Consider the following 25,694-nt stretch of genomic DNA (forward strand, 5'->3'; position numbering starts at 1 on the left):
GGGAATGGGTTCTAGCGTTAAAATAGAGTTATTTGGGGAGAATGGTTACACCGAACTCAACTGTGTGCGATGAGATGAGATTTGTGTAAGGATTTTCTTGGATTTTTCGGTATTGAAATTCCGTAGAACAGGTGAATTGAGCTGTATTTTTGCCGATTGTAATTGTCAAGGTCACAAGCGCAGAAATCAGATCGGCCGATTGTATTGTCTGTATTATTTTCAATAGCTTTCTATGCTACAGGTATGATAAACAAATGGAGTTTTCGATGTGCACAAGGTAACGACGACGACGACGACGAACAAAAAATCAAACATTTCGCCCAGAATACGTTATTTGACTCTGAGTATGGCATCGAGAGTGCTGGATCCATCGAATTCTGCAATAATGGGCTACGGCACGGGAGGGGCGAACGCGAACGCCCATGCCGTGTGAAGCGAACAGGAAAGAGGGGCTCACAAGTAACATCATCGGGGTCTCCTGCTCATAACCCTGAATTCCTTCTGGGGCGGAACGGCACTAGACCAGACTAAGAGAATAGATCTCTCCGCTGGAAGGAAACTTGCTGCAGAGCTGGGGTTGTTAGGAAACCCAGAATATGACGTGCTTCTAAGCTTGTATGGTCGTTTACGGCAATTAAGTTACTCGTATCGGTATCTTGTACCTCACCGATTTCTAGAATTTCTAAGTGCACTCGTAGACTCAGTCCTAACGTGTTGATGCGCCAGAGCAAACGCTACAGTATGCTTGTGCTTGTGCTGGAAACTACGGCACGATCCATCCCGGTGGGCAGAAAGGAAAATAACTTTGTTGCCTATAAACTATCCATCTGATCGTGATGGGTAAGGGGGGTTCTTACGTGAAGATCAAGTAAAGTAATAACACTACAAAGTCAACGGGCTATGCCCTTGTCGTTATTCAACTTGTCTCGATGCGGGCGCGGGCAACATCCATATACTACTGAACACTGTAAAATTGGACCAAGTAAAGTGTTCTGTCATTTTTTGTATTAACTTCCAATTTATCATTTGAATCGTTGCTTCACGTCAAAATCACGAACAATGTTATGACTACGTATCATGTATCACGAAATGATTCATTATTATGATGAACCCTCCGACACTTTTGGTTCCCTTGCATTATGCGAGTACTGTGTGTATCCCCAGAAGTCAGCAGTCTGCGACTATTACCCGAACACCAGTGGATTGCTCTCATCACATGATGGGTCGTGCAGGGTTGTGTTAGTAGTAGTACCCAATACGCCACATACGACATTTCATTAGGGGCTATGAATGACTTACTGTCCTGCTTGTGGCTCTTGGATATCCAGCTGACATGACACTACCTTGTCCAAAGAAGTGACTTGTCTTCCTAGAAAGTGTTTAATTTGTAATTCAGATTACTTCATCTAACCACCCTCCAAGCATCATCGTGATATCATCATGCTCTTTCGAATGATGTATAGCAGATTGGATCGTAGATTCATCTCTCCTGCAATTCCGAAGCGAATCGATATATTGACACGACCTTGCTAACGATATGTAGCAGATTCTCGATCCACCACCAACCGAGTCCTGATCAATCTGGAATTATATGTTCATCATCATCAAGGCTTACTGAATTAAGACATGTTGATCAATTTGACCAGACTAGAATGGCTGCTGATCTACAGAATCCTGACTTTGTGAGATAACCAACCAATTACAAAGAGTCTTGGGGTACTTGGTTTGATGTAAACCCAATTATTCGCTCTCATCGCGACTGCGCATATTGTTCGTACTAAGATCCCTTGATCACTTCTTTATCCGATCATGATCCTTTCTTCGGTCGGAGTGATCGGTTCGTTCGATATACAGTATGACATTATGATATATGCATACATATGACCTCATACAATTGACCAACAGGTAAAGTCAACCCAACAAGACCTAACATCCCTTTCCACGTTGCTTGTTTCCCCTTCTTTGCTTTACCGTCTCCTTGCGGATGATTATGATGAACTATGGCGGATTCCTCGTATCACCAGATTGGCCATTGCCATTCCCATTATCCCTCCTACTCCTCACCCATGCACCCAAACTACCGGGCGACAAGAAAAAACTCCTCGGAGAACCTTCTTTGGCCTTGCCCCTACTGGCAGCTTCAGGGATATCAGACCATGAATCGTTGAAGCCCGGTGGGGGAGGTGGGTAGAATTCGAACTCTGCTGTTTCGGGGAGTGGATGGCGGGTACGGAGGAGTGTCAAGATTAGGGACATGCCCTTGCGGGACTGCATCGTGTGTAGGATGTAGTACGCAGGACGAGGGATGTATAAAGGAGAGGGTAGAGGGTGACAGAGGGGTGTGGACAGTTGTTGATTTTGGAGTACGGTGCATATATTGATAGCGAGGTGGTAGATTGGACAAGATACACATAACGAAGAATTTACATTTCAACGATCAGCAATTGACTCTTCTTTTGTATTAGGGTACACAGCAAAGTATGGGGTCGTGATGTTTCAACACTCACAGTCTCCGAGTTTGTCTCGAATTTGCCTACGCCATACTGTTCTATCCTCTGCCTTATCAAATTCGACCATGCTCCACCAAAGCTCGACCTTACTTCTGCTGTGGTATGGTGCAGTGTGGTCCTATTATACAAGAAACATAATACTATAATTTAGCATACAAACTTCACATAACTGTTACATATTGATCAACTACTCGGACAATCCTGTCATATCTTGTACACCAGTGATGAATGAAACAGGAAAATTCCAAATCAACTCACCCATTCGGTCCCGCTCTGATCTCCCCACCTTCAATCACATGCATCAACTTCTTATGATTCAAATTCCCCTGATGTACCCTCAATCTAGGTTGTCTCCTGTACTCCAGCTCCAAATCGTCTTTGTCTCTACCACTTTCCCCTGCCATCCTACGCTTTGATGATGAGGTTGAGGCTGAAGAAGGACCAATATCTGAAGTACTTGCACTTGCTGAGCTGTCGGCCAAACCCCATTCAGGAGGATCTACAATACTTTCCTCCAAAATCCAAGCGTCCAACCCCCTCCCACCTGAAAGTCCAGCATTAGGTAACCACCTAGTAGCCCATTTCGGTAATATACCTCTTTTCAATATCAACCTCGTGGTGTGTATCTGTCCAGTCGAGGGGTTGACAGTTCGAGAGAGGACATCTACTGATAAGACATGACGAGCGAATGGGTTGGGATAGCGGAGGAAGAACGCTAGTAAGGGTGTAGGAGGTGGGTCGGGGCTAAAATCACAATGGAAGCAAGAATAAGTCAGCGAGATTATAAGGGTAGTAGAGAAAGAGTTTTTTTTTTTTTTTTATGAACCATGAACTCACTAAGAATGAGTTTTACGATATACCTGGACCATCCCATCGGTCCTTCAAGACCCCTCGTTGTCGTTGATGTTTAGTGTGAGTAGGATATATGTAGTGTGAGAGTCGGAAAATGAAGATAAAAACAAGCGAATTGGATGAAGATCATTTCAGTCATCGAGTGGAGGTACTCGTAAACTTGACAGTCAAATTTATTTGGCTCGACCCAGCAACCAATTCACCGCCGGCGTGATGCGTGTACTCGTTGCTTCGGCTCATGCCTGCGGACTACTCATATCGCGAGAATGCAATATCAATCTATCATACATACATGAACATCAAATAACTATTGAAACCTATCCTAAAAGAATCTAACACTATACATTTTCGTTTTTATTTGTTTTCTTTTATGTATGAACCCAGTTCCCAACCCTCTCTGACCAAGTTTGTAATCCCTCAATCGGAGTCTCCCTCAAAGTCACTCGTTTGGGTACAATCATACCCTCACCTTCCTCGGGGGTTCGGATCTTGTCTTCCTTTTGGGTCGAAGGGGAATGTATACCCAATCCAGGTCCACCGACAGATGTAAGATGAGGTTGGAACCCTTGAAATTCAAGGGTAGTGATCAATGCATCAAGTGAGGATTGTGGGAAATCTGCAAGACCAACAATCAGCTAATGAGATTGGTACTGGGTATAGTGATAGCTGACTGACCATCTGGTATCAACGTTACAGCACATCCACCACCTCCCGCACCTGTAAGCTTTGTAGCGAGATTGAAAGGTTCAGCAGCTGTGGCTGAAACCACCATCTCCAGAGAGGGGTGAGATACCCCAAGATTGACGAGATGAGAGTGATTCTCTCGAATGAGAGTCTATAGAACAGGAGATGTCAGGATGTGATTGCCTGGGTAGATGGGGAAGCCAACGTACCTCTAATCGAGCAATCAATTCCTTCCTTTCCACATGAGTTTGTCCACTCAATAATGTCGAAGCTTCATCACTGATTGACTGGATAGCATCGAGGATAGGATCGACCACATGAGGTTCAGCAAGTCGTTTGGCACTAACACCAGCTACGAGGGACTTGGTATCTCGAGGAACCAAGGTGTTGGTAAGTAATAGTCGGATGGAGGAGAAGCTGTGTACGACCAAAGAATTGCAATGTCAGCTAGCATAATAAATGTGTGAAGACAGACGACTGACCCGTGTAAACCGTCCAAACCCCCTTTTCGTCCTCCTACGGATCTGGTGAAAGCTACGGCACCACCTCGGACAGAAACAGCATTATCTATGCCACTAGGAGTACCATGTAAAACCTTTTCAGATAAGAAAGCCCAGCCATCAACGATGTTGGTTTCACCTTCTGACAGACGGGATTGATCGGAGGTGGGCTTGTTGATGTGTGAGTGGGCAATGAGAAGCGACGAAGCTATACAAGTAGAGTAGGCCGCTGAAGAACCTAAACCGGCTGAAATTGGGAGATTGGCAGTGGCTGTGAAGGTGACGGAGGGGCTAAATGAAATTGCCAGTCAGCATGTAAGGCATTATGAATACCAATCTAAATGATTTTCAATCAGCGAATCACTTACGCCTCGGATTCAGCACCAGCCATGACCATGTAGAGGTACAAATAAGCAATACAGGAGTTGAGGCCGGTTTTGCCTAACTCTTTATGTTCATGTACCAATTTCTCAATAGATTGGAGTAAAGCAGGATCGAGATCCTTATCGGCAACATGTCGATGTGTATTGGAATGAACAGGTAATAATCCCCATGGTAATTTGGAGATCTCCCATTCGGCTTCTACGCCTACATTGGGTACTTCCAATGCTACTTTCCCATCTGATCTAGGTGAGAGGACGGCAAAACATCTGAGGTTTACTGAAGAGGCTATAGCAGTTACGCCATGAACTACAGCATGTTCACCGAATAAGATGACTTTTCCAGGGGCTGATACGACGATATCTTCGGCAATGGTTTTACGTTCAGCTGAAGTGAATCCGAGACCTTTTTTGACACCAGATACTAATTTGTCAATCGCACTTGATTCGCTCGAAGGTCGTTTGAATCCCTTGGCTCGTTCAAGTATCCACGCTTCCGGGTCGGAAGCGTATAATTCGGCAGATCGAGAGTGCGAGAGGGGAGAGTGAGAGAGGTTGGGGGTGATGGCTCCGGCTGATAAGAGAGAATGTTCAAGGTCGTCCATGAGATCTCGAGGGTCTTCAATACCGACACAGAGTCGGATAAGGTTTTCGGGAAGACCTCGTTCGGCACGAACCGCAGCAGAGATGGAAGCGTGGCTGAAACCAAAAAACATCGTAAGCGTAAAATCCCTACAAGTGAGATGGATTAAGGGAAATTGGAAAGACAGAAAGATATGGCATGAAAAGAAAATAGTAGGACTGATAGGTAAACTCACGACATCAAACAAGGCATTGAGATCAAACTATTAACCGCACCAAACGAAACACTAATACCCCAAAGTCTCGTTCCACCTACTATCCTTTCACTCAAGGCTTTATCACCGGTTACGAATGACAAAACCGCACCAGCTCCTGTAGCCTGTTTCCAATGTATATCTCTCTTTGGGTGATTCTTCAATCCTGGATAATGTACCAAAAATCCTAATGAGTCGAGGTAGAGAGCTACCAATTGGGCTGTTGCCATTTGTCTATCCATTCTTAATGACATGGTCTTCACTCCTCTGAGAAGTAAGAATGAATCGAAAGGTGCTAATCCAGATCCAACAGAGTTGATCAAAAAGGCGATATCTTTACAAATTTCAGGTCTTTGGACAGCGATGATACCAGCCATGAGATCATGATGACCCGATAGATATTTCGTTCCCGAATCATAAACTATATCAGCACCTAGTTCCAATGGTCTTTGAAGATAGGGTGACATCATTGTATTATCCACTACTATCAAAGCATCAGGTGAAGATTGTTTAACTTCTTTTGAGATTCCTTCTAAATCTGCAATCTTCAGGAGAGGGTTGGTAGGTGATTCCAATAACACCATTCTAACTTTGTTTCCAGGTTGCAAGTATGGTCGTAGTGCTTCTATCCTAGTTGTATCGGCATGAATAACCTTGACACCTCCATGAGTACCGAGATAGGTTAATAACCTATTGGTACCGCCGTACAGATCATCTCCCGCTAAGACCGTCTCTCCAGGTTTGACCAGACGTAAGATCGTATCGAGACATGTCATACCGGTAGATAAAGCGAATGCTTGCGTTGCACCATACAGTCGAGCAAGGTGGTTCTCTATATAATTTCCATACCATGTTAGTGTGTGGAGCGAATTACACTGTGAGATAAAATAGCATAAACTCACCTAGTCCTCCTCTAGTGGGATTACCAGAACGCGTATAATCATATTGACCATCCATGCCCTTGAAAGTAGCAGTCTGATAGATGGGTGTTGAGCTCGCACCATATTGATCTTTGTTATCCACTGAAGCGCATAATGTTGAGAATCTCCAATTAGCGGCTCTGGCTTTGTATTGTTCAGCCTCGGTTGGTGACTTGGATGATAAGGAGTATACCGAAGTAGCGAGTGAGGAATCACCCGGTGTAGATGGGGTAGTCATCTTGTGAGTCTATTGGTGATTTAAGAAAAGGTACAATGAGTGCAAGAGATAAGATAGATTGTTGTGTTGGGGGTATATATACATGATGATGCTGATAGGTATGAGTCGATAACATTTTTGTATTTTGTGTTTTCAGCAATCACACCATTGGCGGTCGGAGCGTTCGGTGACTTTGCTCAATCCCGATCTAGTATTTTATTGCCCATTTCAGTAATAAATCTCCCTTCTTCCACCATTCAGTCTCTGGACCTGCTCATGACTCTGCTTTGTCTATGCATGCAGACATTGGTACATTTGTATTTTCCCTCTGACCATCTTTTATATCGTACGATTGCGATAGATTTCGAGCGATGTCGTTTGCTATCAAGTCAAAGGAGAGGAAGAATCCCTAGGTACGATTGGTATTGGATATTGTATACTGTCCTACGCGCTAGTCATAGGACTATTGAATGGTCATTGAGGAGAGGTGTCCATACACGGCTCATGGATTTCAGAAGACCCATCCACAGGGGAACGGCAAGAGGTCGAGGAACAAGTTACCGTCCGCTTCTCTTTTCTTCGCGGTGCGAGTCATGAAGGTGCAATGCACTCTAACAAAGTATACATCCATTGATTCATTTACTGAATGATCAGCATTATAACCGCAATATCGCAGTTCTCTTGTAAAGTATCAAGCAACTACGATAACTTTTCCTTACCCTTACCTAATCCCTGTCTGTCTACTACTGTTCTTACTATTATCGAAATTATCATCCTCCTTGATCTCCCCGGCGGTGTTAAGTACACCAAGGTAATTCGAATTCGATTCCACATTCATAGGTTTTCCTTTTATATTCGGTAGAGGCAATGTTATAGAGTTGGGTGAGATAGATCGAGTTTCATTCACACTACTGGAAGTATGGTTATTCAATCTTAAATATTGTCTTTCAGTATTGGGACTCAACACCAAAGACCTTCTACCAGATCCTGAAGGTGGAGAATGAGAGTAAGGTGGTGGTCCACCTAATCCCATATTACCCAAGTAAGTGGAGTCTGAACTTGAACCATTGTACAGAGAGGGATAATTGTTGTACGATGAAGAATAGTCGATAGGAAGGAAAGATGAGGAAGGTGACATGGAGGGAAGATGCTGTTGGGGATACACAGTCTGATCAAACCCTTGCGTAGAGCGAGCTTGCCAATAACCCAGTTGATGGGTTGAAGAGGGTGTTAGCGTGGACATTGACGATAGTAGTGGTGGTGGACTGATATCCATCCGTTGGGATTGACTTGACGTCGCTGACAGTAATTGGGGTGCAGCCGATTGCATACTTCCATCACCGGTTAGATTCCTCGGTCCACCATTATCTATCGACAGGATTGGTGGTGGAGCATGATCTTGCACATCATTAGTGCCCGGCGGACTGGATTGTGAGGTCGAGAACGAACTGTGTCTAGGTGGTCGCACGATGTTGGCTTGGGGTGGTGGCCGTTTGCGTTTCCTAGGGTGAGAAAGGTCAACACCATTTTCAGGAGATGATCGACTGTGTGATGAGTCTTCAGATCGAGCTGCATCTTCTCTCATCGGGGAACTATGAAGTACCGCATCTCGAGAAGTGGCAGTAGGGGGCGTGAATGTTTGATGCCGAATCACACCAGGCAAGCTCGATAGGTATTCATCGGTGTTCATGTTCATTATCGGAGCGCAGATGGGTCGAGGTGGGAAAGGAAGTCTTGGTGGTGGTCGAGGTGACCCGGAAGGTAAAGAAGATAACGAAGTGAGAGGTGAATCATCACCTGCATCGATAGCCTCATCATCTGACCAATCGCCAACCGTATCCCCATCTGAGTCAACTTCTTTCACCCTTTCCGCCTGAGCCACCGGTTTTATGCTCATGTCGTTTTGAATAAGTTTAGGTATTTTGAGTTTGACAACGAGATTATTAGTATTCGTCTTGACTTGTTTTCCCTCCAGTAGATTGTTGATGATCTCTTCCTCATTCGCATCCACGACCTTTTTCTTTCTCCCTCTTGTAGCTTTTGGTTTATCCACTCCGTAATCATCTTGTCTGACCATCGGCGGATGTACTTTAACTTTTTTGCCGATAGATGCGAAAGGCTGATTCTTCTTTGCTCTTTTCGCCTTCGGTTTCTCCACCACAATCGTTTCACCTATTTCTTCTTCCTCCTCAACTAGTGGTATTTCAGGGGATATGATATCTTTATCTTGATCCACTATTCTAATTAGATCGAAAGGCGCTTTGGAAACGTCCTTGACGGCTTTTTCCAACCATGCTTGTACACTCAGTTGATCTCCCGCTTCTGCTCCCATTGCGTATTTCAATGACTTTCTCTGGATTTTCCCTTTCGACACGCCAAGTAGATGGGCAAGATTTTTCTTTCTTATACAGTTGGAGCAGTTGCAGCAATCTTTGCAAAGAGGACAGATGAACGATCTGGATTCTTCGTCAAAATCGAAATAGCTGTATCTGTTGGTCAAATGCATGATGGATGTAAGCTGGACGCTGGATGATGGGAGAAAGGATGTAGCGGATGTGTACCGAGACAAAGGGATGAAAGGTAGTCCCTCACCTCTTACAGCAGGTCTCGCAGAAAGTAGCTCTGCATATTGGATTGACGTTCCTACACTTCATCTTCGGTTTATCTGATTTCCTTCTGCACTGATGGCATGCTTCACCAGGAATGAGCTGGTCAATAGGCACATGTACAGATCAGCGATACGGAGGACGCTCGAATTGTTTAGCTGACTTACAGAATAAGCAGATACACCTTCAGGTATAACCCTTTCTACAGGTCTAGCATCCATTTCAACCAATTCGCCTCTTTGCTTCATCTCACGTCTTAATTCCCTCTCTAATCCTCTCCACCTTCTCCATCTGAACTCTTTCGTTACTCGACCTAAGTCTTCCGGTTCATTTTCAGGTATATTATCTCCACCTTTACCAAAACCAAATTTCCACCTTCTCGCTTCTCCTTCCAACCAATGTGAACAATCCGTATATTCACCATCCGATATCCTCTTCTTCAATCTACGATCACTCGGTATCTCTATACATGCCATAGTATGAGTCTGACCTTCTGGCGGGAGAGATAATATATATCCTGATCTGTCATATATCGGTATATCACCTGCATTCCTCCGTTTCCTCATTGATGTAGCGTGAGGTTGAGGGGAGGAACGACAGTTCTGCTTGATAAATGATGATGATGATCCGCCAGCGATGTTGCTATTCGATCCAGAAGGTTCGATACCCAGTTCAGCCAGGATGAGTTGGTTCTCACGTATACGCCGCTGTCGCTCAGCTTCGTCTGGGATATGAAAAGCGATGTGGACCCACATGTCGCTAAATCAGCAAACGTTTACAATAAGGTTTGATACAAGATTTGATGTAGATAGGAAAGAGTCAACAATGGAATAATAAGAAACAATGCCCAAGACTCACAATTCTCTTCATCCTCATCTTCATCCTCAGTGTCCGAATCTTCCTTAAACTCCCTTTCATCATCCTCTGACCCTCCTTCCAATCTATCGGGCACAGCTGTAGGTTCAGGTGCAAAGTCGACCATCCTCTCCTTTCCTTTACCCTTCCTATCGATCACCCGCGGGCTACTTGACCGACTGGCAAGGTCATCTTCTACATCCTGTGGTTTAACAGGTGATGAACGTCGACTTGAAGACCTTTGTCGAGTGGAGGATGATACTGCCGCCATGGATGCGCTGAAGGAGGTCATGTTGACATGAGAGCGGCCCGGTGGGATTCTGTGAGTTCTGATTACCAGAAGAAGATCAACAGCTATCCTTCCCCTTTTACATCTGATGTAAGTGGTGTATAGTGTATGTATCACAGTACGACGATGAGAGTACTGTAGGGGAGGGAGGATGGAAGATGTCATGATGGGATGGATGACAACAACAACAAAATGAGCCTGAAAACCGCCGGAATCCGATAGTATTACGTAATCTGGCATGATGCCCCAGCTCGTGCCTCCACTTTGCATGACCACCACCACCACCATACACACCACATATATACACGAGGTCATGTTGTGATTCTTTTCCTCCTTCTTCATCCTCATTCCCCTTAGCCCAGCCACGATTACCTCCCTATCGGTCCCGGAGATGCTAGCAGGACCTTCCTCAGCAGCACAAGGTTCACCTCTTACCTTGGTTCACAATGAACGTTGGGTACCCCCTACACCTTCCATGAGATCTCGAGCGACGTCCGAAGCACCCACTGCAGTCATTCATGCCATCAACGAGCCGTTTCAACCTCCGGCCGAAGTGACTCCAGCCAAGAATCTAGCTTCCACTTCCTCTTTCATCCGACCGAATCAAGCTTTGACAAGAGCGGTGTCGGAGATGCCACAAAACGACCATCATCAAGTGAATCAGGTATACGAGAAACTTACCACAGCCGAGAAGGCAGCGTCATCCTCAACTTTATTTCCTTCCCCTCGATCATCCCATAACACCAAGAATGGACCCATCAAGATTGAGAGCTTCGTTCCAACTCCTCGTCACACACCGAGACCATCTACTCAAACCAATCTCCTTGATCATACTTTTGGATCAAGCCCAACGGCCATACCACTTTCAATCTTACCAGACATTCCATCATCCAGAGCTTTAGGAAAAAGGAAAGCTGATTCTGAGCTTCCAGAGGAATCACCCTCCAGATATAGAGAAGGAAGTATCTTCACTCCTGTGAAAAGGGAAAGGGAAAGATCATCTTCTGTGACCGATCTCAAACCTCATAACCCCATCCCCATCTTACCTCTTCCATTACCATCCAAACGTTTCAAAAAAGGACCAAATGCCAAAGCTCTTTTGATCCCTGTTGAACAACTACCGGTATTCCCTCTACCTCCTATGCCACCTATCAATAACCCCGATTTGCTCAAACAGGTATTCACCCATCAGAGTTTATTTGAAAGACCGAAGGGAAGGTTCGAAGATCCTGAGAATGATCCGATCAAGCATTACGAAAAGTTGGAACATGTCGGTGAGCTAGTTTTCTATCATACATGCCATCAGGTGGGGTAGTCTTAGCTGATATGATATGATTGTTTGTACCGTAGGCGATTCCATACTGGGTGTGATTGTGACTACTTGGTTACATGAGACTAAACCTAATTTGACAATTGGTACTGCTACGGCAAGTCCCACGATTCCTTTTGATTTGGCAAATTAGTTGATATATCACCGTTCTTATCTGATTCGTTTCATATAGAAACTCAAAGCCCACCTAGTATCCAACGCCACCTTATCCCACCTATCAGGTCTATACAATCTCCCTCAAAGGGTCAACGGTCATCCAGAACTCTTACCCGTCTTAAGAGCCCAGACCGATGTCAGAGCAGCATTAATGGAAGCTTACATCGCCGGTCTTTATTTCTCTTTTCCCCTTGAGGATAGATTAGGTGAAGGGATCAAAACGATTGATAGTTGGTTGAGAGAGATGTACGAACCATTATACGACTTTTTCTACAACTACATGAAGAAAGAATTCGAACAACATCATTTGACTGTCGGAGCGACATCTGACGGACGATCGATCTATCTAGAGAACGAAGAGGAGTTGAAGAAAGTGGACGAAGCTGCTATAGGGATGTCAAAGCTGGTCGAATGTTATTGTTCTTCAGCCGAGAGGGATTTAAGATGGCAAGAAGAGAAGATATATACCAATCAAGGATTATTATGGAAGACGAAATGTCTAGTGGATGGGATTGAATTATCAGAAGCGCTGAGACCTTTTAGAAGGATTGCGAAGAATGTAGCGGGGTTGACTGCTGCTAAGAAGTTGGGTTTGACGGTGAGTCAGCTCAAACCAGCTGCCTTCTTGGCGCGAACGGTTTACCGTATGGGAAGAGTTAGCTGATAACCTAATTTCCTTGTGTCAGAACGAACCTTAGTATAGAGAGAATTTATTGATCCAGAGTCGAGAGGAAGAATATGGAGAGAACAAATGAAATGACTAACATATGTAGAACTGCTATATGTTGTGTCAGTACTGTATCGTGATACCATAAGATTTCTAGTACACAGGATACTCGAATTCATTGTATAATACTCATTATTTCATTAGATACCCAATTCCATCATGTTCTGCCTGTTTCCCCATATGTGCGATTCACTTTGTACAGTATGCTCATATGTAAATTTACTCATGTATATGTATCACATTCCAAGATCCCATCAATAGACGTAGATAGAAGGGTGTATTGAAGACAAGAAGAGGTAAATACAACAAAATATATACAGTGAACAAAAAGATTGTAATGTTTGTCTAACTTAGTTGACATACCCACAACCTTACCGATGATCAATATTGTCATCTTCACACAATGCGATTTAGAAGATGAATCTGACTCTATCCCAACCTATTCAATTCCCTTTTAGTCTTCCCCAACTTCCTACCCGTCTTATCAACTCCACTCTCAATCTCATCCAACAAATCATTCTGTTCTCCGATCTCCTGATGGATCTCCTCACCCATTTGTTTTTGCCTTTGTAACAATTTCGACAATTCTTTCAATTGATCATCTTGATTATCCATTTTCTGAACTTGCAATTGCAATAAACCTCTATCATCTAATGGTCTAGTTTCAGATGTCTCTTGTGGAGGTGACTTGACACCAAACGTCCTTCCTATACTTATTTGTTGACCCTGGGGGAATCCACCAGGTAAAGAATTTAACGAACCTCCGTTCGACCCCGTGGACCCCGTAGACCCCGTGGGTGCAAAAGCAGAAGAGCTACTTCCAGAGGGTTCAGACGCTCTTGAAAATGCCGAAGTCGAAGTTCTTATACCCACTTCTGACATCCTATTTAAAGTCTCTCTCTCAATTTTCAACTGTTCCACCATCTCATACCTCCTTTTCTTCTCTCCCTCACCCATACTAGCCATACTATCTAAACTCAGGGCATTTTCCAAAGTATGTATACGCTGTGAAGCTTCTTTAAGTATCTTCTTAGCTTCTATACTTGAACTTCTCGACGCGACTGAATCGCCCATCGAAGCCAGTGCGTCACGCTTGAGCAATGCCGAACGTGCTGAACGAAGGAGGTTCTGTAAAGAGGTGTGTTCGAGTAACCATGATTGAGAAGTGAAGTTGACCGAAGAAGGGTGAGAAGGATTGGTATTTGATGGGACAGAGAGGAAATCCTTGAATCCGTATGATTGTCTGAAAGATGGATCTTTATTCGTGAGAATTAGGATGAGGTATTGTTCGAGAAGGATACGACGTTCGCGGATTAGCTTTTTTTTACAAGTAGAGAGGGACGTGTTAGCTTGATTATATATATAAATATTAGATCTCGGATTGATATAGTATGTTATGGTACTGCAAAGACTATATCTGTATAGATCGACAGATGCAACGGGGAATGAAACAACAAGAAAAGGGAGAGTGGACGATAAAATCTTCATTTCATTATTCACAACACACCAATCACTCACCTTTTCATCCCCTACACCTTTGATCAAACTCCAATGTTTCGCAGGTAAACTACCAGGCGGTTCTTTACCCACTGACGATTTCAATTCGGAATGCAACGAGATGAAATCTGAATACCGTCGTTTGACCGTCCATGTCCTTATGGGCGTTGATACTATACCAAAAGGAATGGTCAGCTTATCTCATCTCACCACACCATGATCTCATTCAGTTCATATGATCCAGATGTCAGATAATGAGAAGACTTTGAAACGGACTGTCGATAGTGCAATGTACCATTCACGACTCACCCTGTATCACATATACAACATGCGATTTAGGTACGTTCACCACCTCCGTCGAAATTATTTTTATACTTTGTATATCTGACATTGTCCTTCTACGCCTATCTTCGAATCTCTATGATATTGATGGACGCCAGTAATGATCAAAAGAGAGTATTTGAGGTGGACAGGATGGCTGTGATCTTATACCGCGCACGGTCAGAAAAGCCAATTGTGTTTTGGGTTATATATATCCTATTCCGTAAATGGTATTGGTGGTATGCTGATCTTTTCGATTGCTGTAAATAGTCTAAGACTGTAGCTGGATGATATGAATATACGATTTATGTATATGCTATAATGATGATCCAAGTTCATCAATGACAGAAATCAATTAACTTCAACTCAAATGCGTCGTTAGGTGATGTTCCAGACGTCATCGGTAATACCCGACCGACCATGCACCATATATCCAATTCTCAGATTCAGATGAAAAGAGCATCCCACATGACAATCTTATGCATTTTGTGCAATGCATGAACAGTAGTATATCTAGTGGACAGAAGCGCGACCAATATACACACCTCAAACAGATACAAAATCACCTCTCAAACCGACCCCATGCAAAATTGATGTATAGTTATAACATGATGATATCCTGCCCTTGACCTAACCTGAGACTTTTACACTTCCTACACCATTCGTCACTCCATCAACATCATCACCATCATCCTCGTTCTGTCCTTTGGTAGGTTGATCATCATATCCATCAGGTCGAGTATCGTCTTCTCTCTGCAAAACCACCCAATATAAATCAGTATGTCTCGAGTCGGATCATTGAAAAGCTACGACTCTGCTTACATATCTAGCCAACATCCTACTGATATCCCAATCCTCTTCATCCCCTTCTTCATCATCCTCATACAGCTCTCCACCGAATTCAAACATATCTTTACCCGTCATACCAGTCATCTTACCGGCAGCTCTCTGTGTAGCTTTAGCTTTTTCCAGCGCTTCTTGTTCAGCCTGTTTCTTCTCTTGTCGCGTCTTCTTCCAGTGAGCAAACGATTCGGGTGTGACGGGTGTCAAAGGTGCTTTAAGTTTATGTCGCTGTTGAGTCGGAGAAAAACGAATGTATGAGTGACAAGTTGGATACGGGGCTTGTTTGTCTATAATATCAAGATTGATAGCAGGACTCACCTCAACTTCCAAGAATTCCTCCAGCGATATCTTATCCTTCTTAGCTGCGTCTTCTGCCGCTTTCTTATCTGCTTTCAAGACGAATCCAGGTGGTAAGGCATGTCGGTACATGCACTTGTCTCCTCCGTTTGGCTAAATGGTCGAAATCATCATCAATATTACTCTTATTTCACCGAAATGAAGACTGAAAGTTCAAAACATACACATTCCCAGCTATACCATATTATACAAACAATTAGCACAGTTGACGAGTTATAATCGAGTTCGGGACAAAAATTGCACTCACAACCAACCATATTTCTTATCTTCTATAGCCTGAATAAAGTATTTACACACGATCTGCAACATCATCGATTCTGGTCAACCTCCGACCTATCCGTTTCTGCTGATTATCACACATTTACTGTTCCACCAGCAGACAGGCGGAAATCCAAATCGAAGATTGAACTCACATCGGTCGCATTTGTCTGTTTCTTCTCATTTTGCGTAACCACATTCCTCAATTTCTCTTCATCCCAAGTATCCATCGTATCTACACGAGCAGAATCTCAGTGGAATCATCAAGCCGGGTGACATATGATCGCACTCACCGGCCTTCTTCTGCGCCCTGGCATCTTCATATATATTCAATTTCTCAACTTTCCTTCCTACGTTCAAATCATGCGAGAATTTACATTTACTACCTGTATAATGACATCACAAAAATTGCTTATCAGCTTGAGTCATCTTTCTCCAACCATTGCATAGTAGATTTAACTGACCTTTCTCACAATGTCCATTCTTGAAGAATACACAGAGTACCTAATTACAAAAAATCAGCTAATGAGCAACTCCAGGTATCGGTATTCGGTACATAGTCAGCTAAACTTACAGTTTTTGGATCTGTTCGTTTCGCACACAGCAAAGAATATCATTTTTATCAGCTATATTTCCATTTCCCTCCAAGGAAAAAAAGGAACAAGAAATGATCAACTGACCCGTTCCAAAAGGTACTTTCTGCACCTGAGCAGTTTTGAACAATTCCGATTCCATCTTCTTCTTTGCTAAAGCAGAAGCTTTCGCTTCTTCCTTCTTTTGCTTTTCAGCTTCTTTCGCTTTCTAAATAACCCCAACACAACTCCAAAGATCAGTACAATCTTATATGAATGTCTGGTATATTGGATGATATGATATGAGACTCAACTTACATCCGCTTTTGATTTACCTGCATCGGACTGTTGTTTCTGAACGGTAGCTATGTATTTCTGTACTTTGGATGACTTGTTCTTGTTCTTCATACCGAAGGTCTAGATGACATGACATAATGAATCAGCTACAGGTCTACACCATCGCCATTGCCCATCTCTTCACCCTCTCCTTCTGGTGAGTCCAAGGATAAAGCTCAGACGACCTCCTCCCTCCTCGCCAAATGTCATTGGGTAAACCAAACCAACCTTGTCATCCTTGGCTGCTTTAGGCGGCATGTTGATCTATCCTTGTATCTTTTGAATGCGCCGAGCAAGGTAGTGGGATCTTATTCAAGATAAAGATGGTTATGAGCCTCTCTCAGAGGTGTTGTTGTATAGCGGTATGTGATCTTTGTCGTTTGGAAGATGTCAAAGGAGCATCAATTTCAGCTGAAAATCGTCCATCGTCCATCGTCCATCGTCACTACTCGTACTTTGGAGGTTTTAAGCGGCAAAAGGGATTATCAGCCTCACTCACCCCTTCTTTCCCCACATATCTCTCACCGATATCAGGCTCGCACGGATCTTGTGCATCCACGTGGATTGAACATTACTTGCGCAAGAGTGTGAAGATGACGCGACTAATTTGATTGTATCTTTCTTCCTCTCATCTGCATACAGATATATATATATATATATATATATACAGAGTATAAGCAGATCAACATGCATTCACCTTCCTTCCCTTCTCTTTCTCTCTCCGTCCATTTATCTTACATTATTGACAATTTTCAGTTACTTACCACCCCTCTAATAAAACAGAACACCTTCATGGCTCCCAAGAAGGAAGTGAAAGAGAAACAAGTGAAAGGGGATGAAGGTGAGCTGATTCGATTGTTGTTTACTTGTCATGGAAAGACCGGTAACTCATTATCTTGATTGCATCAGCTGAAGAGGTCAGTCCAGCCACCCCTTGATAAGCATTTTGTCTTCCAGCTGATTCGGCTGCTATTCGTTCGCAGATGGTATTGAATTATATGAAAGAAGTGAGCTAGAATATCCTGATTGGGTTTTCGAGGAATTCAACTGACTCGTCTATCCATGATTCGCTTTAGACCAATCGACCATATGCTAACGGTGAAATATCCTTTCACTCCTTTTTCGATGACCTCGACTAAATCTACTATGCTTACTCTTGCAGCCGACGTATCTGCAAACCTAAAAAACAGAGTACCTAAAGCAGCTGCTGTCAAAGTGCTCGCTACACTCGCTGGTGAGTGACTCTCCTTCCTTTTCCTTCTTCTTCTCCTCTGTCCCCATGAGAACAACTGTCGCTGATGTAAACTTCATTTCTTAGAGAAAGGTCAACTGACGGTCAAGCCGTACGGTAAACAGCTCATCTACTTGTATAATCAGGTAAGCCGGTACACAGGCGTCGGGGTAAGACAATACAGCTCACACTCCATGCTATGTTAGTCTCTCCTTGATGTTCTCGCCCCTGAAGAATTGGCATCTCTTGATGAGGAGATCAAAGAAACCAAGAGCGAATTGGAAGAGAAAAGGAAGGAATTGAAGAACCTCCAATCAGGTTAGTACATGCTCCCCGCCTTTGCTAAGCCGCGACAAAGATAGTTGTGGCTAACCTAGTGCTATTTGTAGAACTCGCATCCAAAGAAGCATTACCCAAAACGAAAGATCTCGCCAAAGGGATCGAAAAAGTTAAAGCTGATGTGAGCAAATTCTCTTCCTCGTATTGCCATTAGGCTGATCTTCAGTTTTACATTACAGAACGAGATCACACTGAAAGCTCTCGCACCGTTCCGATCAACTTCCGATGGAGAGGCAGCTGTCAACCCTCTTTCAGCCGAGGAGACGAAGAAGATTGATATGGAGTTTACCAAGTGGAGGAAGGAATGGGTGGACAGAAGAAAGATCTACAAAGAGTGAGTGTATCGTCTTGCAATATTCCTCAACTGGACCAAAGATACCTCCTATATTATCGATCTCAATCAACGTCCTTCATCTCCACGAAAATACTTCATCACCTGTGTTTTACCATTGTTGACTTCACTCCTCCTTCTGTAGGTTACTCGGCATGCTCACTGACGGAGGTCAAATCGACAACGTCCAATCATTCGAGGAAGACCAAGGTATCACACCTGACGATGACGATGCGAAAGAAGTCGAACAAGGTGAATTCGTCAAAGTTCCCCTTCCGATCAGATCATCAAATAACAAGAAAACTATGAATATGGGTGTTCAAAAGGTAATGAATGGTCCAACCAAGAGGAACTATTCGGATGTTTCGCCTCTTAGTCAAGAGGATGTCAGTGGGGGTAAGAAGAAGAAAGCTAAGAAGGCGTAGGCGTGAGTAGGTGGGATCGGGCACCGAAGGGCAGGATTGTCATTTTTCATGAGTCATTTGAGGATCGAAGCGGGATGCTGACTGTGCTGTGGATTGTGGATATGGTGACCGATGGTTGCTGAGTTGTATAAGATATGTACGAATGTATAAATAGAAATCCATGTATGTGGTTCATGGTTTTCACGATGCTTAGTCATCTTAGTGACTTTCCTTTGGATTTCAAACTAAAGATGAGTTCGGTGTTGACCGAGGTTTCCCTTGGCTTACCAACAACTACCAACATTACCCTGAAAGGATGGTACAGTTCATGATCATCGATGGTGTGATGGGTATATCATAACCTATCCGTCGGATCCAATCTTAACAATGTTTTCTGCACTGTTCTATGAGTCATCTTGAGAGGTTACTTCGTCCGAGAAATGAGGATATAAATAGGACGATGATGTCTTGTCTCGGATGACAGCTCCTCTTTCTCTTCCAATGCAATACAATACAATCAAATTAATACTCTTGTTCATCATTTCGTCCTTTGCTCTGACCAAGTTACTCAGATCTTCACCTAGATCTATATCTCTTCCAACTAAACAAATATCTTTACGAGTTCCCTTCCGACAATTCAGTTCAAGTTCAATCAAGATGGTAGCTGATTCCAAAGCATTCTTCGAGGCTGTCGAGGTGAGTTATCCATCTATTTCGGATTTGGGTACTTCAAATGCCACTGCAACTTCTCTATCCGCTCGAAAGGATAAACACAACTAACCTCTTTTTTTTGGTGTACATAGAACCGACGTTCATACTATAGTCTCACCAAGGAATCACCCTTATCCAACGATCAGTTGAAAGAACTAGTCGAAAAAGCAGTCAAGTTCGCTCCTACAAGTTTCAACGGTCAACAATCCCGAGCTGTCCTCGTGACTGGAAAGAAACATGAGGAAGTTTGGGATGCTGTTTTGAAAGCTTATATAGGTACTTTGGGTGGTGATAGTGAGTTTCTGTATCTTACCTTTTTGTCCCCTTCTCATAATGTACATGTGTGGATATTGATGATGGATGGATTATTCCGGTTAAATAGAACAACAAGAAGCTTTTTGGACCGATAAGATAAACACCCAGTACAAAGCGGGATACGGAACTGTCCTGTTCTTCGAAGATCAAGATGTCATTAATGCTTTCTCAGGTAAAATGCCATTCTTATCTCAAGTGAGTGAGACTTACTTCATTCCTATTGTTTTTATCTCTCTTCTCCATGCCACAAGCTCTCATGTGTGATATCTTACTGTTACTGTGGTCACTGACAATTTGATTCCCTTACTCCTATAGCACTTCCCCATCTGGTCAGAGAACTCTGCTGGTATCTTACAATACATCGTATGGACCGCTCTCGAAGCTGAGGGATACGGTGCTTCTCTCCAGGTAAGCGCTTCCTACAATATCACGTTAAATCATACAATAAAATACTCATGTTTGTCCTTTTACCCTCTTATCTCTATCATAGCACTTCGGAGGATTCGTACCCCAAGTCCAAACTGAACTTACGAACCTCCTCGATATATCCGCTCAATGGAAGGTAAGTTCCAAGTTCAAATTCAAAATTCAAATTCAAAATTCGGATTATCTCTTTCCTGTTCTTTGTTCCTATTCATTCCTCTTTCTTTTTCATTTTCTTTCATCGGTTTTAGTCTATTATACTTATGTTCCTTACGTTCTATAGAGCACCGCCATCCTCCCATTCGGTAAACCCGCTGGACCACCCGGTCAACCTGGTAAACCAGCAAAGGAATTCGAACCTCTCGAGAAGAGGACCAAATTCTTCTTTGATTAAGAAAGGAATTAGAACATATCGTATGTATAGGAAATTGTGTTTATAGGACGATTTCTGATGGGTGGTTCAAAGGGATATTGATAGTATAGACAAATAGAATGTCAGTAGATATACATAGGTACATAGATAGATAAGGTATGAATGGATAACAGAACAAGATTCGCATATAGCCTGATCATCGACATGAACACTATATATCTTCCTCTCAGTGTTTTGTGTTTCACCCATTTCAACCGTACGGGCTTGGTGTCGTTGACCTCCTCACGGTGAGAGCAATTCAAAAGCACCAAAAGACAAAAAAAGACAAGGCTCTACAGAGATACTCCAAAATGCAAATGAGATGAATATGCATAACCCAGAGACACAAAACGAATCTGAACTGTAACACGAATTGAAAGATCCATCTATGTACAATCCATCGAATCTTATATCTCATCTTAAACTGATTTGTTCTTGTTGGTAGACTTAGATCACACCGGCCTCTTTCATCTTGCTGACTAGTTCATCGACTGATTCGACCTGTAAGTGTGAACGATATGACTACATCAGATGTGTTCTTCAAACATGGGAGAAGAAGCGATTGATTGTTACTCACCTTGCCACCACCTTGTCTCTTGGGTGGCTCGGATACTGAGATAGTCTCGAATCTAGGGGTCTGTATTGAAGTGAGACCAGAAACAGAGTTGATCAGTTGACAACATTCACGGAGATATTGGAAGGGTAGTGCATGATGAATTCGTTTCACAGGCACTTACAAGATCAAGACCCAAATCCTCAGGTTTGAAAGTTTCGATCTTCTTTTTCTTGGCTTTCATGATGTTTGGCTAGGACGTGAGACGTAGAAGGTAAGCTGGGTTCGATCCGATCCCGGGTAAGAAGGCCAGCTTACCAAAGAAGCGTATCGAGGTTCTGTATGTCATAGGATGAAGATGAGATCAGTAATAAGGTCGACACAATATGGGAGAGAGGGAGAGAGAAATCAATTTACTCACCATTCAACCTCAAATCGGTAGTAACAATCATAGGTAACTTGGCCTCGATTTTCTCCAAACCACCATCAATCTCTCTGGTAACATTCACTTTACCTCCATCTTCAACTTCCAATTTCGAAGCGAAACTACCCTGTGACCAACCCAATAGACCAGCCAACATACCTCCGGTCGAACCCGAATCATCATCGATGGCTTGTTTACCCATGATGACCAGGTCGAACTTCTTATCGTCGATGATCTTCTTCAAGGCATTGGCAACTGCTATAGGTTCTACGACGGCATTTTCAGGAGTTGTAATGTGAATACCTGAATCTGCGCCCATAGCCAAGGCGGTACGGATGGTATCGACTGCTTTGGCTGGACCAATGGAGATGGCGGTGATGTTATCGACTTTGGTGGTTTTCTTTTCTCGAAGTCGGATTGCTTCCTCGACGGCTAGATGAGTGAAAATAGATTAGGTCAGTACTTGGCTTGACACGTAGCCGTGTTACATATGGCGATGTTCTTCATGTGATGTACTCACCGATCTCATCGAAGGGGTTCTATGATAGTACAAGTACATCAGCTCGGTCATGATGGATGCTGTCTGTGCAGCTGACCACTCACCATGGAGTGCTTCACATTGGTATCCACACCTTTGCCATCCGAAGCTACTCTGATCTTGCTACATGAACATTCGCGAGTCAGTCAGTCACCCAGAATCGGCCGACATGAAGGAGCACACCCAACTCACACAGCATAATCGATCGACCTCTTGACGGGTACGAGGATGTTGACTAGTCTAGGCAGAGTGGGTCTCATGGTTGATATCGTGGTTGTAATGGTATCTGGGTATATGCGATTGAATGTAGATAGATGTAAGACTGAATTGCTTTCCTCTCCTTCTTTTGCTCTTGCTTGGGTATCCGTCCTTGAGTTCGGCTTTTCGTCCTACATCCTTACCGAATCCCATCACTTGACTGGAGGACAATATTACGTAATTTATATCCACGCGTCATGTCATGTCGTCAACGATGTGACCGAGGAATGAGATTCACAAGTGAGATAACAACACAACGATAATCAAAGACTCAAGCATCAACGCATCATCATCATCCATAACAACCAATCTTGTCGCCTAGCAGCTGAGCCCGCTCATACTGTTAGACTCGACGTCAGCTTAGGAGTCCGTACAACTTGGTTTCGACAACAGAAGCACAATGACCAGAACAGCTCACCACCCTCATCCAACACCTTCATTCCCCGTCTACTGCCTAGATTGGGCAGATGACGATACCCTCATACTAGGTGGGGGAGGAGGAGCGAGTAGGAGTGGTATACAGAATAAGCTGGTGGGTGTTGTCTTTGACTAAAGTGATGATGATCATGATCATGATCAATAGAGCTCTACTGATGGGTAAAATAGAAAGTATGTAAAGTGACTAAAGATGGTAAATCGGTGAAATACCTATCGGAATATACGTTATCGAATGAAGAGGATGCACCTATGACTTTGGCTATCGATAGGAATGTAAGTCGTATCATAGTACTATGATTGTGTGTCGGTCCGCGATAGTTGATAATGATATGGATAGTCAAAACAATTGATAACTGGTGTCAATGGATCTTCGTCATTGGTGAAAGAAGGGAAGAACGAACATTGCAGAGTATATACATACTCTGATGAAAAGTGAGTTGCATCTCAGCTATACTATGCTCGTTGGGCATATGACGGTCAACAGCTGATGTTTTTGATACCATTTTGCAGAGTCGACTTTGTAAAAGGTCAAAAGACGATACAAGCCGAATGGTCGGACGATTACCCTTATCAGGTAAGTCGTCACTTCCACTAAATGCTGCAGAGCTCCATAGTGAACCGTGCTGATTGAAATTGCATTATAGAAACTCACTTCACTCTCACCTTCATCGAGATTACTAGTCATAGGGACGACCGACGATAAAGTCACGCTGTTACATTACCCTTCGTTGGACATTGCCGTACCGTCTTTTCAGACTGATTCGGAGTTGGTCGATCTCGATTGGGGAGGAGAGGATGGTGATTGGGTGAGTTCAGTGGAGATCAAAACCAATATTACGTTCCGGTCTGACCTGCGTCATGTAGCAGTAAAAGGATATCTAGCTAAACAATGTGTCATGATAATAGTTGATAGTCACCACTACGAAATCGATACTCCTATATCACGTTATAAGTCAGGAAGAAGAAACAGAGAAACCGAAATTGGAATTGAAGCAGACTATATATACACCGAGTTTGGACATAAATCCAGTTGCGTTTAGATCTGCCAAGTGAGTGAGACCAATCAAATGACTACACTTTGTCACTGTATGATTTCATCCACATACATACACACATACACACATACATACACCTTGGTTACATGATGTGTTCAATGTTGACCATAAAACTCCCAATCGCATCGATAGATTCTCCCGAAACCCTCTCACTCCATTGACGATCCACGCCGTCCTGAACGCCACCAAATCCTCCAAACGCGGTGCACCAAGAAAATCATTCGTGGTTTCTTTTGGACTAGTCTCAGAACCTTCCAAAGCCCCCTTGACGAAAGAGGAGATCAAGACTTCCCAGGAGAAATCTACACCGGGAGGACAGGGGGAGAAGGAGGGAAGTCTGGGTAAATGGGATGTGATCTCCAGGAGGGAAGTTGGTGGGAAACCAGTTACTGTCTTTGATGTTAGGTTAGTTACTACATCCTCGCGGCCGGACAGGCAAGTAGCTGACGATTTTTTTTTGACGGTGGAATAGTGATGATGGTAAATTACTTGCGTACGGTTGTTCGGATCTATCAATCGGTATATTGGATTCCAAGACTTTAGCTGTGAGCGTTATATTCACTTCAGTTTTGTTCTAATCGTGTCCACACACATATGCTGATACCAGCTGTATCTCTTTATCAGCCCCTCCTTAAAATCCTTCACGCACATTCCTTCCCACCCACAGCTTTGAGATTCAATTCATCAGCTTCGCTGCTCGTATCGGCAAGTGCAGATAATACAATTAGAGTAATTGTCGTGCCTCCTTCATTTGGTGGAAGTGAGTGAAAACACATTTCTCATTTGACAGAGACTGGAATTGAAATTGAAAATGGAGAAGTCAACTTACTGACTGACGTATTTTTTGTGTTCTTGTCCTGACAGTATCGACGACGATCATTGCCTTCTTGTTGGCTATTCTAATCTTGATAATCGCCTTAGCCCTCAGACGATGAGATCTGAATCTGCTTGGCTATTATTCATCTTCCCGCTGCTTGCCCCTTGTATTTAGGTATATACACACGTCTTAGACATATACGAACATCTAACATGATATGCGATATGCGATATTCGTCTTGTTTTTCTATGCACAATAAAAATACATCTCATATGCTATATATACTACATGATTCGTTGCTCCGAGTAATCTTATTGAAGGTAATGCTATAAGGTGATGACGATAGTACGTGTGTCAAGGAATCTATGAACAAGACACGATTTACCTTTTCACAAGGTT

The 25,694-nt window shown here is 43.3% G+C and overlaps 11 protein-coding genes across 11 annotated transcripts; 4 read left to right on the plus strand and 7 right to left on the minus strand.

The window, feature by feature from the left end:
• Positions 1-1,998: 1,998 nt before the first annotated feature.
• V865_003964 (uncharacterized protein) lies at positions 1,999-3,379 on the minus strand (the record flags this gene model as incomplete). Its single annotated transcript, XM_066227750.1, has 5 exons — positions 1,999-2,268; positions 2,508-2,628; positions 2,769-2,907; positions 2,995-3,254; positions 3,348-3,379. The coding sequence occupies 5 exons, from the start codon at positions 3,377-3,379 to the stop codon at positions 1,999-2,001; spliced, it is 822 nt and encodes a 273-aa protein (XP_066083847.1).
• Positions 3,380-3,730: 351 nt separating this feature from the next.
• On the minus strand, positions 3,731-6,920 carry V865_003965 (cystathionine beta-lyase; the record flags this gene model as incomplete). Its single annotated transcript, XM_066227751.1, has 7 exons — positions 3,731-3,978; positions 4,038-4,197; positions 4,256-4,463; positions 4,529-4,837; positions 4,915-5,625; positions 5,745-6,594; positions 6,665-6,920. 7 exons carry the CDS (start codon positions 6,918-6,920, stop codon positions 3,731-3,733), a joined length of 2,742 nt encoding a protein of 913 aa, XP_066083848.1.
• Positions 6,921-7,620: 700 nt separating this feature from the next.
• On the minus strand, positions 7,621-9,231 carry V865_003966 (uncharacterized protein; the record flags this gene model as incomplete). Its single annotated transcript, XM_066227752.1, has 1 exon — positions 7,621-9,231. The coding sequence occupies one exon, from the start codon at positions 9,229-9,231 to the stop codon at positions 7,621-7,623; it is 1,611 nt and encodes a 536-aa protein (XP_066083849.1).
• A 71-nt stretch (positions 9,232-9,302) lies between these two features.
• V865_003967 (uncharacterized protein) lies at positions 9,303-10,652 on the minus strand (the record flags this gene model as incomplete). Its single annotated transcript, XM_066227753.1, has 5 exons — positions 9,303-9,388; positions 9,492-9,521; positions 9,598-9,607; positions 9,673-10,229; positions 10,364-10,652. 5 exons carry the CDS (start codon positions 10,650-10,652, stop codon positions 9,303-9,305), a joined length of 972 nt encoding a protein of 323 aa, XP_066083850.1.
• A 388-nt stretch (positions 10,653-11,040) lies between these two features.
• On the plus strand, positions 11,041-12,833 carry V865_003968 (uncharacterized protein; the record flags this gene model as incomplete). Its single annotated transcript, XM_066227754.1, has 4 exons — positions 11,041-11,923; positions 12,000-12,076; positions 12,152-12,733; positions 12,822-12,833. The coding sequence occupies 4 exons, from the start codon at positions 11,041-11,043 to the stop codon at positions 12,831-12,833; spliced, it is 1,554 nt and encodes a 517-aa protein (XP_066083851.1).
• A 458-nt stretch (positions 12,834-13,291) lies between these two features.
• Positions 13,292-14,750, minus strand: V865_003969 (uncharacterized protein; the record flags this gene model as incomplete). Its single annotated transcript, XM_066227755.1, has 3 exons — positions 13,292-14,179; positions 14,381-14,532; positions 14,669-14,750. 3 exons carry the CDS (start codon positions 14,748-14,750, stop codon positions 13,292-13,294), a joined length of 1,122 nt encoding a protein of 373 aa, XP_066083852.1.
• Positions 14,751-15,310: 560 nt separating this feature from the next.
• On the minus strand, positions 15,311-17,304 carry V865_003970 (uncharacterized protein; the record flags this gene model as incomplete). The annotated part of the gene is made up of 12 exons (XM_066227756.1): positions 15,311-15,433; positions 15,503-15,751; positions 15,842-15,973; positions 16,045-16,054; positions 16,128-16,180; positions 16,294-16,373; positions 16,432-16,524; positions 16,603-16,642; positions 16,713-16,723; positions 16,819-16,939; positions 17,029-17,127; positions 17,275-17,304. The coding sequence occupies 12 exons, from the start codon at positions 17,302-17,304 to the stop codon at positions 15,311-15,313; spliced, it is 1,041 nt and encodes a 346-aa protein (XP_066083853.1).
• A 534-nt stretch (positions 17,305-17,838) lies between these two features.
• V865_003971 (uncharacterized protein) lies at positions 17,839-19,372 on the plus strand (the record flags this gene model as incomplete). The annotated part of the gene is made up of 10 exons (XM_066227757.1): positions 17,839-17,887; positions 17,956-17,963; positions 18,030-18,053; positions 18,123-18,144; positions 18,209-18,280; positions 18,365-18,423; positions 18,484-18,595; positions 18,667-18,737; positions 18,796-18,950; positions 19,093-19,372. 10 exons carry the CDS (start codon positions 17,839-17,841, stop codon positions 19,370-19,372), a joined length of 852 nt encoding a protein of 283 aa, XP_066083854.1.
• A 636-nt stretch (positions 19,373-20,008) lies between these two features.
• Positions 20,009-21,194, plus strand: V865_003972 (uncharacterized protein; the record flags this gene model as incomplete). Its single annotated transcript, XM_066227758.1, has 6 exons — positions 20,009-20,047; positions 20,155-20,356; positions 20,445-20,572; positions 20,693-20,785; positions 20,868-20,939; positions 21,084-21,194. 6 exons carry the CDS (start codon positions 20,009-20,011, stop codon positions 21,192-21,194), a joined length of 645 nt encoding a protein of 214 aa, XP_066083855.1.
• A 465-nt stretch (positions 21,195-21,659) lies between these two features.
• Positions 21,660-22,987, minus strand: V865_003973 (uncharacterized protein; the record flags this gene model as incomplete). Its single annotated transcript, XM_066227759.1, has 8 exons — positions 21,660-21,713; positions 21,790-21,849; positions 21,950-22,018; positions 22,084-22,103; positions 22,187-22,621; positions 22,710-22,728; positions 22,793-22,850; positions 22,920-22,987. The coding sequence occupies 8 exons, from the start codon at positions 22,985-22,987 to the stop codon at positions 21,660-21,662; spliced, it is 783 nt and encodes a 260-aa protein (XP_066083856.1).
• Positions 22,988-23,385: 398 nt separating this feature from the next.
• Positions 23,386-25,413, plus strand: V865_003974 (uncharacterized protein; the record flags this gene model as incomplete). Its single annotated transcript, XM_066227760.1, has 10 exons — positions 23,386-23,517; positions 23,592-23,696; positions 23,761-23,855; positions 23,934-23,997; positions 24,068-24,229; positions 24,330-24,472; positions 24,611-24,883; positions 24,951-25,023; positions 25,103-25,238; positions 25,343-25,413. The coding sequence occupies 10 exons, from the start codon at positions 23,386-23,388 to the stop codon at positions 25,411-25,413; spliced, it is 1,254 nt and encodes a 417-aa protein (XP_066083857.1).
• Between the last annotated feature and the right edge of the window lie 281 nt (positions 25,414-25,694).

This window comes from Kwoniella europaea, chromosome 1 (assembly GCF_036810445.1).
Source record: "Kwoniella europaea PYCC6329 chromosome 1, complete sequence".
NCBI lineage: Eukaryota > Fungi > Basidiomycota > Tremellomycetes > Tremellales > Cryptococcaceae > Kwoniella > Kwoniella europaea.